General features: G+C 30.9%; 1 protein-coding gene across 1 annotated transcript in view; it reads right to left on the bottom strand.

Moving 5' to 3' along the window:
* LOC143073433 (uncharacterized) overlaps positions 1 to 6729 on the bottom strand; it is a 72438-nt gene extending 65709 nt beyond the window's left edge. The window contains exon 1 of the mRNA XM_076248980.1: positions 6483 to 6729. Coding sequence (XP_076105095.1) covers positions 6483 to 6632 — 150 coding nt within the window. The 5' untranslated portion in view covers positions 6633 to 6729. The remainder of the gene's footprint in view (positions 1 to 6482) is intronic.
* Between the last annotated feature and the right edge of the window lie 11989 nt (positions 6730 to 18718).

Raw genomic sequence — 18718 nt, 5'->3', positions numbered from 1 at the left:
GAGGATTGTTTACAACTTTCAACATTCTAAGGCGATTTATTAAAAATTCAGGCTTTCAGGTTTAATGCTGCGTAGGTATTATAGATTCTTGTTCTGCTAATCTATGTTCAAATATAACTGCTTATTTTTCGATGATTGAGAGAGAAATTTCTGCAATAACGGTTCGACTATATGTTAGACACAAAACTATCTCATTCATGTATATTGTCTAAATTATATATTTGACATTAATGCTTAGGGGGTAACATTTAGTTTGTTTGTCACTTATGGCTAAACATCACACTTAAGAAGTGTAAAAACGTTATACATTTCTGAAGATTGTCAACAAGTCTATTCTGACACTATAGTGCATGTTTATGCATGAGCCCATCGATTTGATAAATGAATTGTTATTGAACATTAATTTCATTATGGTATTTGATATAACGAATTTCTATATATCCTTATTCTATCTTATTCATTCAATGTGACGTCATTTTTTGTATTTTTTTACAATTTCTAATATGACGTCATTTGGCGTTGAGGTTTAAACTTATTCGGATGTATTTTGGTTGTTTCCTGTAATTAGCTAATACTTCAGTTTTATCATGTACATCTTTTGTACAGGTATTTTACAAAATTTACTGTTTGCAAAAGTATGAATTATTCTAAATAATAGGGATGTTCTGGTACCTAAAAGAAAACTCTCACCGTTTTTTTGGCACGGCTTTTTTTAACTTTTGGTTCTCGATGCTGTTCAACTTTGTACTTGTTTCGGCTTTCAAACTTTTGTATCTGGGCGTCACTGGTGAGTCTTGTGTGGACAAAATGCACTTCTGGCATATTAAATCTTTTAAACTTGTTGCCTTTTGTTAGCTATTATTCGTGTGTTTCTTTGTCAATTGTGTTCTCCTATTTATTTATATTGTAGTCCTGTAATGTTGTGTTGTCATTTTGATGTTATTTTTCACATGGCCACAAAACCAGGTTCAACCCACCATTTTTCCCTTTAAAAATGTCCTGTACAAAGTCAGGAATATGGTCATTGTTATATTATATATTTAGTTCCTTTGTGTGTTACATTTTAACGTTGTGTTTCCGTTGTGTCGTTTGTTTTCTCTTATTTTTGAGTGTGAATTCACATTACTATAAGACGTGTCATGATACTTATCTATCCCAAATTCATGTATTTTGTTTTGATGTCATATTTGTTATTCTCAGAGGATTTTGTCTAATGCTTAGTCCGTTTCTGTGTGTGTGTGTGTTACAATTTTATGTTGTGTCGTTGTTCTCTTATATCTAATGCGTTTCCTTCAGATTCAGTTTGTTACCCCGATTTTGTTTTTTGTCTATGGATTTATGAGTTTTGAACAGCGGTATACTACTGTTGCCTTTATTTGTGATTAAGTTTACAGTTGAGAAAAGGACAAACTCCGTGAGTGTGAATATCATCAAATGAATTCGACAGTGCGAATGCCATGTTCATTATCTGGTCGACAAGACAGTGTTGAGTTCTATTATTTGGAATGAACTACTTGTACTGACATGTATTAGACAAAATATACAGAAATCTTAAATTTCTGGTGTGGCGTCATGGTTCGCATCGCCTACACGTCGCATCATTATTGTAGCTATTAAGGTATACATTATTTATGCTATCAATGTTTAAAGTTTGTCAATTACACTATAACATACTGTATTTCTATTTTAGAATAAATGAATTATGCAGACATTGAACTTCAATGGTTATAGGATACTGTTCTTGCTAGTAGGAAAATGAGTAAGTGTCTGTATATATTTAATCCAGCTGTCTATGTTAAGTGCAGAGTTCAATTTGAAAAGACATACAAAAGATAAAAGGACATTCAAAACTCATAGACCAAAAATAAACTGACAACGCCAAACAAAGCTTTGCCGTATCTGAGCTACAGTTTATTATCTGTGTGCAACTTTTTAAAATTATATAGACTTTCTAAAACTGATTCTACAGAATTGTGCCCCCTAATTCTGCACTCAGCTATTTCAAAAACCATATACGCAGGACGAAACAATAATTGCTTAAATTCTGACAAATTAAGCAACAATGTTTAAAATTATCAAAGATCCTATCAGACAAGCCTAATCATCCACACGGGATTCAGTCAAGAAGTACTTTTTATCAACATATTTAGGTTCATAAATATAACCCAAATGTAATCAATATCCACACTCGTAAACTAATTCTTAAACTATTTTTGGTACAGAACTACAATTAATAAACCCCGTAGTTTAAGGCATATACAATTATAATCAATGCAGCGGAAAGTAAAATTGATAAGGTACAAGTAGTTCATGGTATCAAGCACAAACACTGCAACCATATTAAACCAACAATCATAGATATAACAATAAGATGAAACTATTTTAGTTATATTTCAATGTAACAATGAGAAAATGTATTCAATTAAATCAGCTATGGTTTACCCTGAGAAAATAAATAGCTGCGCCATGAGCGCATGATACGCCCGACGTCTTGTGTTGAAGTTTTATGCAATAATCATAATTAGTTTCTGAGAAAGTTTTAAGCAATAACCATATATTGTTTTTTAGGCGCGGCGGGACATGTGAAACCTCCAACCCTGTTTTTTTTTTCCAAAAAACTGTATATCACCAATAGAAATTTTGAATCAAAACCAAAAAGTATACAGATCTTTAGATTAATATAACAAAGAAGTGTTAAGCAAAAATCATAAATTATTTTTGAAATACGGCGTGACATGTAAAAAAACCTCCCCTTTTTAACAAAATACTCAATAACTCAAAAATAAAAATTTTGAATCATCACCAAAAAGTATACAGATCTTTAGATTTATATAACAAAGAAGTGTGTTAAGTTTTAAGCAATAATCATATTAAATTGTTTTTGAGAAACGGCACAACATGTAAAAAAAACCTCCCCCTTTTTTACAAAATACTCAATAACTCAAAAATGAAATTTTGAATCATCACCAAAAAGTATACAGATTTTCAGATCAATATAAGAAAGACATGTGTAAAGTTTAAAGCAATAATCATAAATAGTTTTTGAGATATGGTGCGACATGTAAAAAAAACCCTCCCCCTTTTTTACAAATTACTCAATAACTCAAAATATCTGTATACTTTTTGTATACAGATATTAAGATTAATATAACTAAGAAGGCTTTTAAGTTTCAAGCCATAATCAATAATCGTTTTTGAGATACGGTGCGACATGTGAAAAAACACACCTCTGTTTTAGTTACAAAGTGCCGTAACTCAAAAAGTTTAAATCTTATTTCCACCAAAAAGTATACAGATCATTTGACCATCATAAGAAACAACTATCTAAAGTTTCATGAAATTTGGATAAGTCGTTCTCAAGTTACGGTGCGACATGTTTACGCCGGTCAGACAGACGGACAGACAGACGGACAGACAGACGGACGGACGGACGGACGGACACCGGACATTTGTATACCATAATACGTCCCGTCAAAATTTTGACAGGCGTATAAAAACGATGAAATAATTCAAACGGAGAAACTAACGGTCTTATACATAACACTTTAATTGAGCTACCGACGACCACTGAATTACATGCTCCTGACTCGGGACAGGCACATAAAGAAATTAGCAGGGTTTAACATGTTTGTGAGCGCTTGACCCTCTTCCAAATTGAAACAATGGCGTCACAGTACAGCATTATAAAAGTAATTTTACTAATATGCTGCAAACGGCTTAACTCAATAGATTAATACACAGCACGAAGAAAAATTATATTTAAAAAAACAATAGCAACAAAACACCAGTATAAAAATACTGGCAGTTACTGAAAGCAAGTTCATAGCCAAATACAAATAATAAATGTTCATAATGTGTGTTACTTCCACTACTAGTAAATCGGACAAATATTCAGAAGAAAGCAGTCAAGTCTGCTATTATACGACATCTTCTTATTTTACAAAACAATAGTATGACTATTAGGATGCTAATGAGTCGAAATGACTAATTATGGTGACAGTGGACTGGACTTGTGTGAAATATTGAAGATCTGTTTCTTTCTGAAAATTTACTTGAACATGTATCGTAGATTTACCAAATAATTCATTTTTTTCGTATTGAATTTCTTTCAGGCCAAAACACGAATAAAAAAATCTCTACTGCTCTATCGAAAATATTTTTTTCAGTGTAGTCTGCGTCTACCTTTGGAAAAAAAATATATATCAAGGTTATAGAATTGGGTATCTGTTAATTGGTTTTATAACATGTATTATGCTTATGACTACTAATGGTTGATACCAAAATCGCTACTTAACCTTAAAAATCATGCTTTAATAACTGTGTCCCCGCACCGTATGATATAAAAGTGAAATTTGCTTTAAATGTGCGATTACAACTGACGTTCATATCAAAGTCTGTTGTTTTAAACTTGATGATATGATAAGTAAGGTTGTCTGATCATATTTCTTCTGTTGTCACCAAAAAACCGCAATAGCATGATGACTTGACATAGTAATTTACCTAATTCAAATTGGTAACACTTTTTTTTCCTATTTTTTCTTAATATATTCCATGCGTACCTAAGGTTTATGCTTGAGATTAAACGTTTTATTTTCTTATACATATGCAGACCTTCCATGCAGAACAATAAACGTATTTTGCTTAACATTTGGTAACTTTTAAGTTTCAGTTTCTTGTTGATCTGCTGTTGAAATATGCTTGTAGAAGGAAGAGCTATTGGTTAATAAACATTGAAGTGTCATTATTACTGTTGATAACATGACCCTTTATTCATGTGATATAATGTTGTTCAGTAAAGTTTGAAACTTTTGCAGTCAACAAAACTAGTTTTACTGTATCAAATAATCATCTTTTAAATAATTTGAATTGATTATATTCATTTTGTTGTCTTAAATTCATGATTTTATACCTAAATCACTTTTTCTTAAATTTAGAAAGAAGATTTATATGATGTACATTGTTATAAAAAGGATGTTATGAAGATATTTGACACTGAAATTGAGAATGGAAATAGGGAATGTGTCAAAGAGACAACAACCCAACCATAGAAAAAAAAACACAGCAGAAGGTCACCAACAGGTCTTCAAGGTAGCGAGAAATTCCCGCACCCGGAGGCGTCCTTCAGCTGACCCCTAAACAAATATATACTAGTTCAGTGATAATGAACCCCATACTAATTTCCAAATTTTATACAAGTTCGCTAATTGACACATAAAAAAGTCCGTACATGTACCCTTAACTCATTGTTCACATTCTTTATCGACCCCGCTTTATACGAGAGAGGAGAACGATAACAAAGGGATATTCAAAGTCATCAGTCGAAAACAAACCGACAATGCCATGTAAAAAAAACCCCTAAAAAATAAAATGACAAAAAACTACAAAAAGTAAATAAAATTTAAGCAGCATAAGCCCAACCAGAATCCTAGGGTGATCTCAGATGCTCCCGTAGGATAAGCAGATCTTGCTCCACGTGTGGCGGAATGTGGGTACGCTCGATAATTAAAGAGCTAGAAGAATCAATGAGGTTTTATATGTACCTTTGTGTATGTTTTGTTATTCTACTGATCGAGGTTAAAGATGTTCACTTTTTAGTATTAGATTTTTTCCTGATTTTCGAAATCCCCTGATTTTTCAATGTAGTGCCATTAAAAAATATTGCCCATTAACTCCGACTTTTCTTTCCCGAATTTCATTAGATATAATAGTTTAAAATGTTATCTTTCAAAATCTTATTATATCCTTGTTTTTTTCCCATAATTTGTTATTTTGAAACAGAGAAGCAAACATTCTCAAAACAAAAGTATAATTTAGATTTCAAACACCCCACCTTATTTTCATCTGTCTGTTTCAAGTTATATAAAGAACCTTAAGTAGTTTTTTTTATACTTTTTATTAATGGTTTTCGTTTTTTTTTTAGAAAGTACATAATACTGCTTGTTTATATACCAAGAGCAAGTTTAAACTCTAAGCAAAAATATTTTCTTATATTCAAATGTATGCATTGCATAGTCTGTGTATGCACAAATCTAAGTTGTAATAAAATCCATGTAATACTAACTGCATTCATTAATTAATATAGACTTAAGTCTTGAATAAGTTTAGTCTTGTATGACGCCAATTATACTGATACTTATAGTGGTGCTAGTCGTCAAAGGAATACATGTTTGATCATACAAAATATACTAATGGATCACTGTGTTTTGCGTATAATTACTTTATATACCATTACGTGAATCGATAACAATAAAAAAGTTCCATCATATGAATCTTTGATATAAATATTGAGGTTTTTCTTATGCTTGAACACTGTCAAAACGAGAAAGATGATAGAGTGAAGATATCAAAAAGCCGAAAAAGGGACAAGAAGACAACCAATACAATACTTCACAGACAACATCAACATTTCTCAATTATGCTCACATTTTGAATTGCATGTAAATAGATCGACAAAGCACACATAAACGATAAATGTCTCTTACCTGGTCATAACAACTTGCCATGCAACTTCCTTTTCTTATCTCTTGTATATACGTTTTGTCATCCACAACATTCATTACATTTGAGGTATCAATATATGAAATCCATGAACAGTTCAATAAGAAAGCAAAACAATACAGCACTAACGCCATCTAAATTCGAATAACCTCGGTACAACGTTTCTACTTTAGTGAATTATCTCTAAAGTCCATTTAATTTTATCCACACTGATTTGACTTGTAAGTGATTTGATTTCTGAAAGAAACATAAAAAAATATAAACTTGATATTAAAGATTTTGATAGAAACTAACACTGGTAAAACTGTAATCGTTATGTATTTATTAAAGCAGTTTACGTCAAACATACATCTGATAATAAAATCAAATAATGTCACTTCGGCTTGTCGTCATTAAAACCATCAATATGATTTGACGTTGTTTACACCTTGTTTTATATCTATAAAACGGATATTAATCAACATAAAATATTATGTAAAACTCCTATGTATTTCAATAGTTATAATATTAGTTACATAGTGTGCTAGTGATCTAATACGGTATATATGGGGTCAATAAATTCCATATGGGGTGAGAGCGAAGCTTGAATTCCCATATAGAATTACTGACCCCATATATACCGTTTTACGTCACTAGCACACTATGTAACGAATTTATCTTACCGACTATCTTAACGTGTGAAATTTAGACTAGTGACCTTCAAAATGAGCAAGTCTTCTATACTGTTAGCATTAAAGATTACTTCCATTGATCCTACAAAAACAGATGCCAACAAGAACATCTTGTTAGGTTTAATATGTTTTATGAATTTATTTCCATCGTAATCATCAATTTCTTCGTCTGTTGAAACCTTTTAGATTTTTTCTCAGTGCCGTTTTGTTTTTATAAAGGGAGGTACAACACTACTAACCGTGTATGAAAAAAGCCCCGCCTCCTTTCTTACCAAATATGGAATATAAAGGGACCTAACTCCACTACTAACCGTGTATGAAATAAGCTCCGCCTCCCTACTAACCTAATATCAAATATACACGGTTTGCACGCGGACGTTTTTAACCAATCATATTCCTAGAAATGTATAGGAAGTGAGAAAAACAGGAATATTAAGTTACTGACGTTTTGAAAGATCAACAAACAGCATTCAATGTTATAACTCAATAATGTACTGAAAATGTTCCTTTCTTTGTTACATCATCAGACATTGAAAACGTTAGTAGATCAGCTAGCACTAGTACTTCGGTACTGGAATGAAAATTATGATATTATGTAATCAAAATTTCCTGTTTCAAAACTATTTAAAATTAAAGAAATAAACTCATCATAGATACCAGGACTAAATTTTGTATATACGCCAGACGCGGGTTTATATATTCCACTCTTGGAAAGCTATGATTCCTTGCTAGTGTTGCTTATACAATTTGTCCTTTTTCTTCTATAAGCTCTTTTTTTAATAATCTTTGGTTTGTATATAATTTGATCTCGAACATTATGAAGAATTATTTATGACCAAAATGCCCATATACTGTCAATGTTAGATTTACTATTATAACTTTTAAAAGAAAGTTTTGTTAATTTCTCAAGAAAATAAGAAATAAAAAATTGTATCGAATAAAAAAAAAAACCGTATCGCTCTATATCAATGGTGACGTATTCTTTATTTATTGTTATGACAAGGATCAACTGTCAAACTTTATATGTTTCTAATCTACACTTTTGTTAACTTTCAATCTTTGAAGATTGCTAAGCAAATAAAAGGCCAGAAAGAAATGTACTTGTTATCGTTTGATTCTGTGAAAATTCCTTATACTGATATATCATATCCCTATACAACTTAAACTTCAACAAACACGATGGTTTAATGTGGCATCTAACGAATTTCATCACTATCTACTTCCTTCACAACGTATGTTTTGTAGGAGAATAGTTTTTTTTTAACATAAACTCATCATAGATATCAGGATTAAAAATTTTCGTCAAAAGCACGTTTCTACTTCAAAAGACTCATCAGTGGCGCTATAATAAACAACATTTAAATTTGTCAAATTAAGTACGCACTTGATGACCCGAAATGTAGACAGTTTATACCAAATATAGCTTAGTTACTATATTCCTGGAACAGAAAATCCTTAGTTTTAAAACAAATTCAAAATTTTGTCAACAGTTTATTTAGATTTATGACTATATCAGTGCAAATCAGTGTCAACAGTGAGGGGCTGATTACAATAGTAAAACGACATATATGACAATAAATGACACAAATTTACTTTTGAATATTGCTAATACAAGCAACACAGGATGTAATTTGAATGTATACAACACGCGGTGCGGATGTTTAGGACTTCTCACAATGAAGTACCTAATAAGGTTAGTCAAATGTATTATTAGACTGGATGTGTCGATATGAAATGAAAAGAATAACACCCACAAGTCTATACGCAGCATAGTTAAGATATGAAATATAGTATGTATAAATAACAACGTTTGTTAAGAAATACGCTTACTTGACTCATTATTTGTATAAAAACAAAACTAGTGGTATGAAAACCAAAGCGATACATTTTAATACCTCTACAGAATGTATATTTTACCGTCAACATAACCGTTACGGTGGCATTTAAATTTATAAACAAGTGTCTTCATATTTACAAGGATGAACTTGCTTGTTTTCTCAATTGTAAATGTAGCATAAACGGTACCAATTTTGTCAGCAGCAGACGCTCTTTCGACAATAAAACAGTGTAAAGATTTAGGCGTTTATACACCAAAACCTACTATTAGCCATTTTAAACAATTGCGCAAATTCTTACATTTCACCTTGTATAGAAAGAGCTGCAACTTATGGTGCAACTTTTATACTGTTTTGTTCAGATCACTGAACAAGAATCACGAAAACGTGAGATAAAAAAGATTTCAGCAAGCATAAAATTATTTTTTGAATTATAAACCTTAAGCCATTTGCTCGTTGAATATGTAATTTTACAGTTTTCTTATGTGTTTTGTAAAAAAAAATAAATCACATAATGTTGACCTGTCAGTCCTTGATAGAACTGGTCAGATACTGTATAACCCAGATTTCAGAGTTATGTTTAGTTATAACATTCAAATTGTTACATGACATTGATCATTCGTGGGTTTATTTATGTATCATTTGTGATTACTTTAATTACACTGTAGCAGGCTTGAGTTATGTAAATAAAATTCCTAAAAAAATCCGATGAACAGTTTTTTAAGTGCGATTGCGAGACTTATTAAAAAATATATTGAAACATTTTAAAAATCCTAATTTTTTTGTAGATGTTATTTCTTGATCTTGAAGAATGGTTTATTTTCAAGTTTTATTTCAATCCACCAAGATTTACTCATTTGTCCGATTAGTTTGTTTTTAATCCCTGGCTGTCTACAAATCCATCTCTTAGTAAAACATTGAAATAAATATATTTTCAAGAGTTTGCCAGAGGCATTATTTCTTATTCATAAGAAAGTCACTTTCAACGTTTAATGACATTCTATAAAGATTTGACAATTTAACTCACGTGTAACAAACTTTAACTCTCTTTAAACAAAAAAAAACTTCAAAGACCTAGTATCAGTAAAATACGGGAACATGTTGCTCTGGGTACTGTCTCTTCTAAATTTAAACAGGTCTATCAGCCTTGGAAGGGTTAGCATCTCCAATTCTCTTAGCAAAAGCCATCGTGTTATTTTATTTTTATCATTAAAAACGGTCATATATACTCATCACAGATACCAGGATTGAATTTTGTTTTTGCTCCAGACGTTTTATCTAGGGAGATACTGTTAGATACATGCACTCCTAATCATCAAATTAAAAACACATGTTTTCTTCCTAAAGAGATTTTACTCTGACGTGCTGATTCATTCTCCTTAAGTTTTCTAAGAATTCATGTTCTCTTTTATAACTCTCATGTCGACGTTGTATGCAAAACTGCACACATGATTAGCTTAACTTTCTTAAGAATGTGCTTTACAAAAGTGAATTTAGATAAATTACTTTTATATATTTTTGATTTATGCTTCATCATTTATATATACCAAGTATTATGCTAATTTTTGAAATATCTGATGCATTGTATGTCCTGGTTTTTGGAGGACATTTTTCAGAATCTGTTTCACAAGAAATTGTATAAAAAATTATCAAAACAAATACATTATCGTGGCCTTTAAATGAACGACCTTATATGTTTAACACACTGTTCAATCTAAAGTTTGCTGAGGGTAAGATTAATTGTTGACATGCGAAGTATCAAGTAAAAAAAAAACCAAGGCAATATGAATGAGAATGCGGAAATGGTGTATGTTTGTACATGTATCATTACCCTTAACGTGTAATATACCATGTTTGTAAAAACAAAGCCGATTTGTCATATAATCGTGTAAAATAAAAGTTTATGGTTTTTCTTTATCTCGAATTAGTTGTGCCGTATTAGGCCGATGGCTCACCTAACGTTTGATTGATTTTGTTTTGCATTATTTTTGTCGTTCTTAAAATATGAATGCCTTGTGACAGAGTCGATACCAAATGAACATTTAAACTCAAATAATTTTAAAAGTTTTATTTCTGTATCTTCAATGCCTTTAAAGCAAAAATTTAAACTAACGCTTTTGCTTCTTAAGGAGGTTTGCCACTCAGTTTAAAAATAACAAGCTTCGCATAACACTAGTATAAATTGTAAGGCGATTATTAAAGGAACCAAACGAGAAAAAAAATAGGCCAATGTGCTTGTTTTTAAAATATAAGCAATTGAAATTTTGGAGGGAAACTGTTCTCTGTTGATTTTTCATAGCTTTATCATTGACAAGTTTAAGTGCTAAAAAACTATTAAAAAATAACAAGGATTTTATAAGACTTACATAAATGCATTATAAGTATACATGTAAAAGATTCATAAAAAGAAAAATGGGGGTCACTAGGCAAAATATTTTAAAGGCATTTAAATGGATAAAACCAGAGGATTCCAAAAATCTGACAAAAAATACAAAACATGAATATATATATACTTTGTAAAAATGAAGATTTAACCATGTGTTTTTTAAAAATATAATAAAAAGTATGAGCACTGAGCTAATTTTAAGATTACAAGTCCTGCAAAATTTACCAAATTTGCATAGAATGTTATTGAAAAGAATATATATGTATAAACATTGTAAAAAAATAAATAAAAAATCCGTCTCAAATTTTTAGATTTAGCACAAAACTAACCAGATATATACTTCTATTGTACAATTCAAGTTGTCGGTATACAGTGAATCTACCTTGTAAGAATTATAAGTGTAGTTGTTATTTGCTTAATCTTCTTTTTTATATGTTTTATTTTTATTTTGCAAGTATTGTATTATAACTTATCATTAATGATAATTTTTCATAGTTTTGAATGTCTGAATAAAGGTTATTCTAATGATGATTTAAAAATCAAGCCAAGATTTAAAATATTGATCTCTATCGAAATTTTACAAAACAAAACACAATAACAAGTGATAAAACATACAACAGTTTTCTAGGAATATGTATAGTACTGGAAAGGATAAAACTTTACTCTTACCAAGTATTTTTTTCTTTAAAGAAACTAGAAATAAATTTATACTGAGAAAATAAATTCACGTATGAAAAAAAAAGACAGATTAATGCATAGAAAAAAGTGACAAAACAATTTGTAGCAATGCCATCTACTGAAAGAAGAGTAGGTCATGTAGAAGAATGTTCGCTACTGAAATAATCCTGCGTTCGCCTTGAATTTTGGATTTTTATTATTAATTTCCAGATGTAATACATGAAAACAATACGTTACAAATTAAATTTGTTTGATGTGCTTTCCTGTATTAACCTTCATCAGGAACTTTCAAAGCACTTTTTGAAAACCAAGGATGTATAAAACCAAATCAATTTAAGAGCTACATGGCCAAAAGTATCCAAGAAATATTTAAACCCAACTGAAGTCAACTTTGACTGAGTGAGTTGAAATCAGAGTTTCTGCATAATTTCAAATTTAATAAACATACTATTTTAGAAATGTTTGGTATAAATCATGGCAGTACGGACGTACTGACTACTGAGCTTTTCTAGATTAACCTTCACCAGGAACGCTCAAAGCCGAAAGGAAACCTAAGGATATATTAAAAAATTAAAACAGAGAGAGAGAGAGAGAGAGAGAGAGAGAGAGAGAGAGTACATTACTAATCAAGTACTACTCTATCTCATCTAGTCTACTATCTAACTATTTTTGCTCTAACCAATACAGAATTATTCGATCTGCTAACGACGCGAACACAGTTTTAAAAAACTGTTTGAGTTGGGATATAATGTTAAAAATGTCTTCTTAATCACAAAACAACAAACTAAAAAAAAATATTCCGTATTTCATGACTATCCTTTTAACAATTTGGCGTACAATTTCAAGACAGCTTTTTATTATTATACTTTTTTCGTTGAATTCAGCTTGTAATTGAAAAATACCACGCTGTCAGTTATTGTATTTCAGAGATATTCTAACTTCAAATTAGTATTAAAATGGTTTCCAAATTATCTGAACGTAAATATATAAAACAGATATCATAGGTATTTGTTAGTTTACTCCCCAAAAAAAACGTACCAAGCACGCAGCATTATTTTTTTGTGGACATGGAAAAAAGTGCACTGGGACAAAAATGACGGTTTCCGTACAAAAATGACGTACTAGATGTAGAGTGAGCGTTAAAATATAACGATTTAACAGTCCAAATTAATCGAAATTTAAAATTATTGTGTCACTTCGAGTTTCTAAATAAAGGAATTTATGTGTCTTTATACCAACAATTTCTAAAACATCTCGAGGCTAAATAAATCAAAGGTAGACAGATTTGATATATTTATGATATATATAACCATAGAATGTGGTCAAATTGTTTGAAAAGTTATACACAATAATTGATACTTCAAGGCTAAATTGCTTGTTAAAATATATATATATTTAGATAAAACAAGCACTGTCGACACTAAATTAATATTTTTCGCAAATTACGAGTATTTCGACACCAATACTTTATTGATACTTAAAAATGACCATTTGCTATTTCAGTATATTATTTTCTTAGTCAGGTTCGTTTTTTGCTGACGTACATAAATCTCGGAAGTCTACCTCAATACTTAATTGATAGAAGCCGCCGCTGGGATTCTGTTTTCCCACCTTTTTCATATGATTTAGATTTAAAATACGAATATATTTTTATATATTGCGTAGGTTTCTCATTTTTTTTGGTTACTAAGGGTGTGATGTAAGAGTGGAAAACCAACGTGTCAAATGAGAAAAACTTGGTTGATAAAACACAGCTGGAAACACCAAGAAAGATTACAGGCGAAAAGTTGAGATTTCTGTTATTGTTCACGACCCATTCTCATATTTTCAAGCTTCAAACGGGAACCTATTCCGGCAGAACGGCCTATAATTTTTTTTGGAGGAGAATTCACCACTCTAGGTCAAACTACGTAACGTATTTCGATCAGACGCGGCAACCAGTGCCAGTTCCCAAAGGAAATGCAGACAGAATTTCAACCTGGTATCTATGATGATTTTATTAACAACCGCTGGTTCGATGTCACTGCGGAAGGATTTTTTTTGGCCGAGGTCATCACCAGTCCAGTAGTTAGCAATTTTGTGTTGACATGAATTATAATTGATATGATCATAAATACAAATTAACTGTTTAAAAAACTTCACATTTTTGAAATACTAAGGATTTTTTGATCTCAGGAATAGATTATCTTAGCGGTATATGGCGAAACTTTTAGGAATGGTTGGTTCTCGCTGCTCTTTAACCTCGCACATTATTTGGTCCTTTCAACTTTTTTTATTAGAGCATCAGTGATTAGCATTTTGTAGACTAAAAGCTTACCTGGCGCAGATACAAAATTTAAATTCTGATATCTGTGATAAGTTGATTTGCTAGAATCAAATATCACTGATAATTCGATTGGTAAATATTGAATATCAGAAACTGTGAGCGCTCTTATATAACTATTTTCTCTACTTTTGTATCATTGACGGCTAGCCAAGGCACATTATTCTAGTGGCAAATTATCATTAATTATGCATAATACTTTGAGAAACCACTATCATTCTATAACTTGTACATGCTACATGTGTTTCGAATCAACTGCGGGTGGCCTGTATTTTGTCTATTCTTAATTTAAAATATGACAAATCTAAGTGAATTATATTCGGAGAGAAAAATGTCCTCATGCATTAACACTGTGTGCCATGCGTGTCATTTCGTTATGACTAGATGACAACTTTGCATTTAAAGACGCCAGTAAAGTTTATGATATTTCACATCTGTCATTATAACTGGACAGTGCATTACCATTTGCAGTTAAATGTGGGTTATATATAGAAAGCAAGGAGATGTATGCACACAAAGAGATACTTTCTATGTGGATGCACAGAAAGAGATACTTACTATGTGGATGCACATTTTAGCACTCGGTTTGGAGTTTTTACAATAGGTTATTTTTTAAATCAAAGTTATTGATGTTTATTTTAGAGTTACGGGTAAAACATTACAATTGAAATTAATAAACTATCTTTATATCTATAACTGATCTTTAAATCATCGGAACATATATCGTTTCGATTTTTCAAAGGGAACTTATCTTTATACTGTTTCCATAACTTTTGCATAAGTTTGACAAAACTGAACAGAAAAGAATTACAGCAACACTTTTATTTCTTAATAAGCTGTATAGAGGGAAACAGAACAGAAGCAAATTAATCGATTAATTGTAAATCACTACTTTCTAAAGATGTGGCTGTATTTTCGCAGATTGTTATAAGGCCGGAGTATCAAAAGAGAACAAATGCAGTACAAAACAGACGCAGCATCAATAGTTCGTTCATTAGAACTTAAAATAGAAATTGGGAAAAAGTAAAATCACAAAAATACTGAACTCAGAGGAAAATCAATTCGGAAAGTCCAAAATCACATGGCAAAATCAAAACGCATCAAAAACGAATGGACGAGAACTGTCATATTCCTGACTTGGTATAGGCATTTTCAAATGTAGAAAATGGTGGATTAAACCTGGTTTTATAGCGCTAACCTTCTCATTTTGATGACAGTCTCAGCAAATTCTGTTATATTTACATTGATGCGTTAACTAAACAGACACAATAAATAAAATAGTAGAACGTGTTCAATAGACAACAAACTGACCAAAGAGCAGAAAACACTCCAAGACTATCATGGTGCTTCAAGGCAGTGGGATAATCTAGCTTTGAAGGCGGGCTCCAGCTGACCCCTAAGAAATGATATATAAAAGTTGAAATTGAAGTTGGCTTGATATCTTTTCATCTCGTTATACAGTCTTTGTGATATATTTAAAACACTTTTAAGTTCAATTACGTATGAGTGTTAAACAACACTTTTCTTCGATATCTGCTGCTACCTCTCTTCTGTTGAGCAGGTGGAACTGCTTCCATGTAATTGTCTGTCATACCCTTTAATGTTAGACATATACAATTCCATGTCATTTATGAAAGTGGCATAAATAAACTAAGTTTCACTTCAGTCTGACATGATACACAATACATGACATAAATATTCTTTTGAAAATCGTCTGATACAAGAAAAACGATATTGAAATAGAAAGCTTACAGCACGCATGGCGGATGTATATTTGATCGACCTACGAACATACCGAAATAGCTAATGAAGTTAATTAATTAAAATTTGTGTTTGGACTGGATGTATTGAAAAAAGGTATGCAAAATACAACGATTAAAACCTACACGTCTATATTTTGTATGATAAAAAATAGAAATATATTACGTACAAACCGTATTCTTAGTTTGATATATGCCTTAACACTCATCATATAATATGAAAAAAGGGAGAAGTTGTTTGAATATTTCAAAACTCGTCAACATAATCATTACGGGCGTCAGTTAAATTAAAAGGGATGACATAAAATTTAGCAGTACAAAATTGCAGTTTTTTTTTTTGCAAAAACGTATAATAAAAAACCTGTATCTGAACTGCTTTATACAATATCCTACATTTTCACGATAATGCTGAACTGCTTTATACAGTATCCTACATTTTCACGATAATGCTGAACTGTTTTATACAATATCCTACATTTTCACGATAATGCTGAACTGTTTTATACAATATCCTACATTATCACGATAATGCTGAACTGTTTTATACAATATCCTACATTTTCACGATAATGCTGAACTGTTTTATACAATATCCTACATTATCACGATAACGCTGAACTGTTTTATGCAATTATTGAATATCCTACATTTTCACGATAATGCTGAACTGCTTTATACAATATCCTATCGATGAAGATAAACCAAGACTGGGCTCATACCCATTGAATAGATCTATCAGTGAGTTTTAATTCAATGACAGAAACACAAATACTGAGTCCACTAAAGGGTTATTATATACTAACATATATTTATAAAATTAGAAGTAGTTTGCAATATGTAATAGTATTTACGGTACAACGTTAACGTCATCAGATGCGCATTTCGACAAGTTATGACTCAAAAAATACTACGTCATCTATAAAAAGAAATGCTTTATAGTTTTATAAACAGCAAATTTTAATCACCACAAAATCTTTTATATTATCATGCAAGTAAATTTAAAGAAGTTATTAGTAAAGATTACAAACAAAATTCGGATGCATTTTGATGCTTGTTAAAAAATCAATTCTGTTCAAAGGTTAAAACAAAGTTTATCTTTAACGATTCATAAACTTCTTAAGACCGCAGGAAAAACCTTACAATGATAGTTCCAGTCCTTATCATGTTTCAAGGAAATGTCAACTAGTCATTACCCGAAGAACTCAGTTACTAAATATGTGACATTTCGTAAATTATATAATATTCAAAAAGTAATAAAATCGGTTATATAAAAGGTGTAAACACAATTTTTTTAACAAATACACTGTTGATATGTATAAGCAAATTAAAAATCTTATTTTTCCCACAAGCGGTCGTCTTGATTTCAGTATGTTAATAATTATGACACGAACGTGTCATTAGCAGCATCACGGCTACCACTATAGAAACAAGAAATTGATAACAGTCTAAAAACCTTTGGCTTAACCAATTTTTTCAAAGAAAAGGTTCACCTAAAATAGTTCATTGCAATGAGTTGTAAATCTTTGTAAAGGAAATGAATGCAAGTAAGCAATGAAAGGTGTCATTAAAAGATGTTCAAAATTAACGTCATTCACAGTTATATTTTTATAAATTTTCTGTTTACAAATCTTTGAATTTTTCGAAAAACTAAGGATTTTATATCCCAGGAATAGATAACCGTAGCCGTATTTCGCACAACCTTTATGAATTTTAGATCCTCAATGCTCTCCAACTTTGTACTTATTTGGCTTTATACCTATTTTGATATGAGCGTCACTGATGAGTCTTATATAGACGAAACGCGCGTCTGGCGTACTAAATTACAATCCTTGTACCTTTGATAACTAATAAGATACCATACCTGTAACGCTCTGAAACTCGCATGAAGAAGATAAAACAAAACCGTTGAACAATCAATCGGACGATGCCATCGATGTATTTTAACTAAATTAAGATCATAAGATTAAATCTTCCTTGTCGAAAGGCGTTACTTAATAATATTATATAGTTGTTCGGCTAAAGTACCTCGTACCCTGTTTCAAATTGGAACGCTATACAAATTGTATCACGTCTTACTGGATGTTGTGAGTGTTTTCTTACATTAGATCATGCTCATTTATTTGTTTCTTTTATAAAATCTAATATTTTCTTTTTTGACTTTGACTGTTGAGATTCTGACGTAAATAATTCACCAATTGGCTGCAAAGTTACACGTTATATTTTCATACTGACTAAAATCTCAAATATATATAGAACAGTTTTTGCAGTCTAAATGTGTTTATTTTGCTAATTTAAAAATTCCGTATCCAATTACTCGTCTAACATTCATTATTCTTTTTTGTGATTTTATTGATGTTACTAACAGAAAATGGTCAGATTCTTTATCATTAAAGTTATTGTCATATCACTAAAGTGCGTCACATCTTATGGAATAGGGAAAATTGTAAAAAAAAGTATTTTATTGAATATGAAAGTTGTAGGAAATTAATTGTACGTTACAGTGGAGTTATAAAATCTGAGTCATCAACATATATCCTAGGTGTTTCGAATTGAAATCAATGGGAATA

Source organism: Mytilus galloprovincialis, chromosome 4, assembly GCF_965363235.1.
Source record: "Mytilus galloprovincialis chromosome 4, xbMytGall1.hap1.1, whole genome shotgun sequence".
Classification (NCBI taxonomy): domain Eukaryota; kingdom Metazoa; phylum Mollusca; class Bivalvia; order Mytilida; family Mytilidae; genus Mytilus; species Mytilus galloprovincialis.
This window is presented reverse-complemented; position numbering and strand designations above follow the sequence as displayed.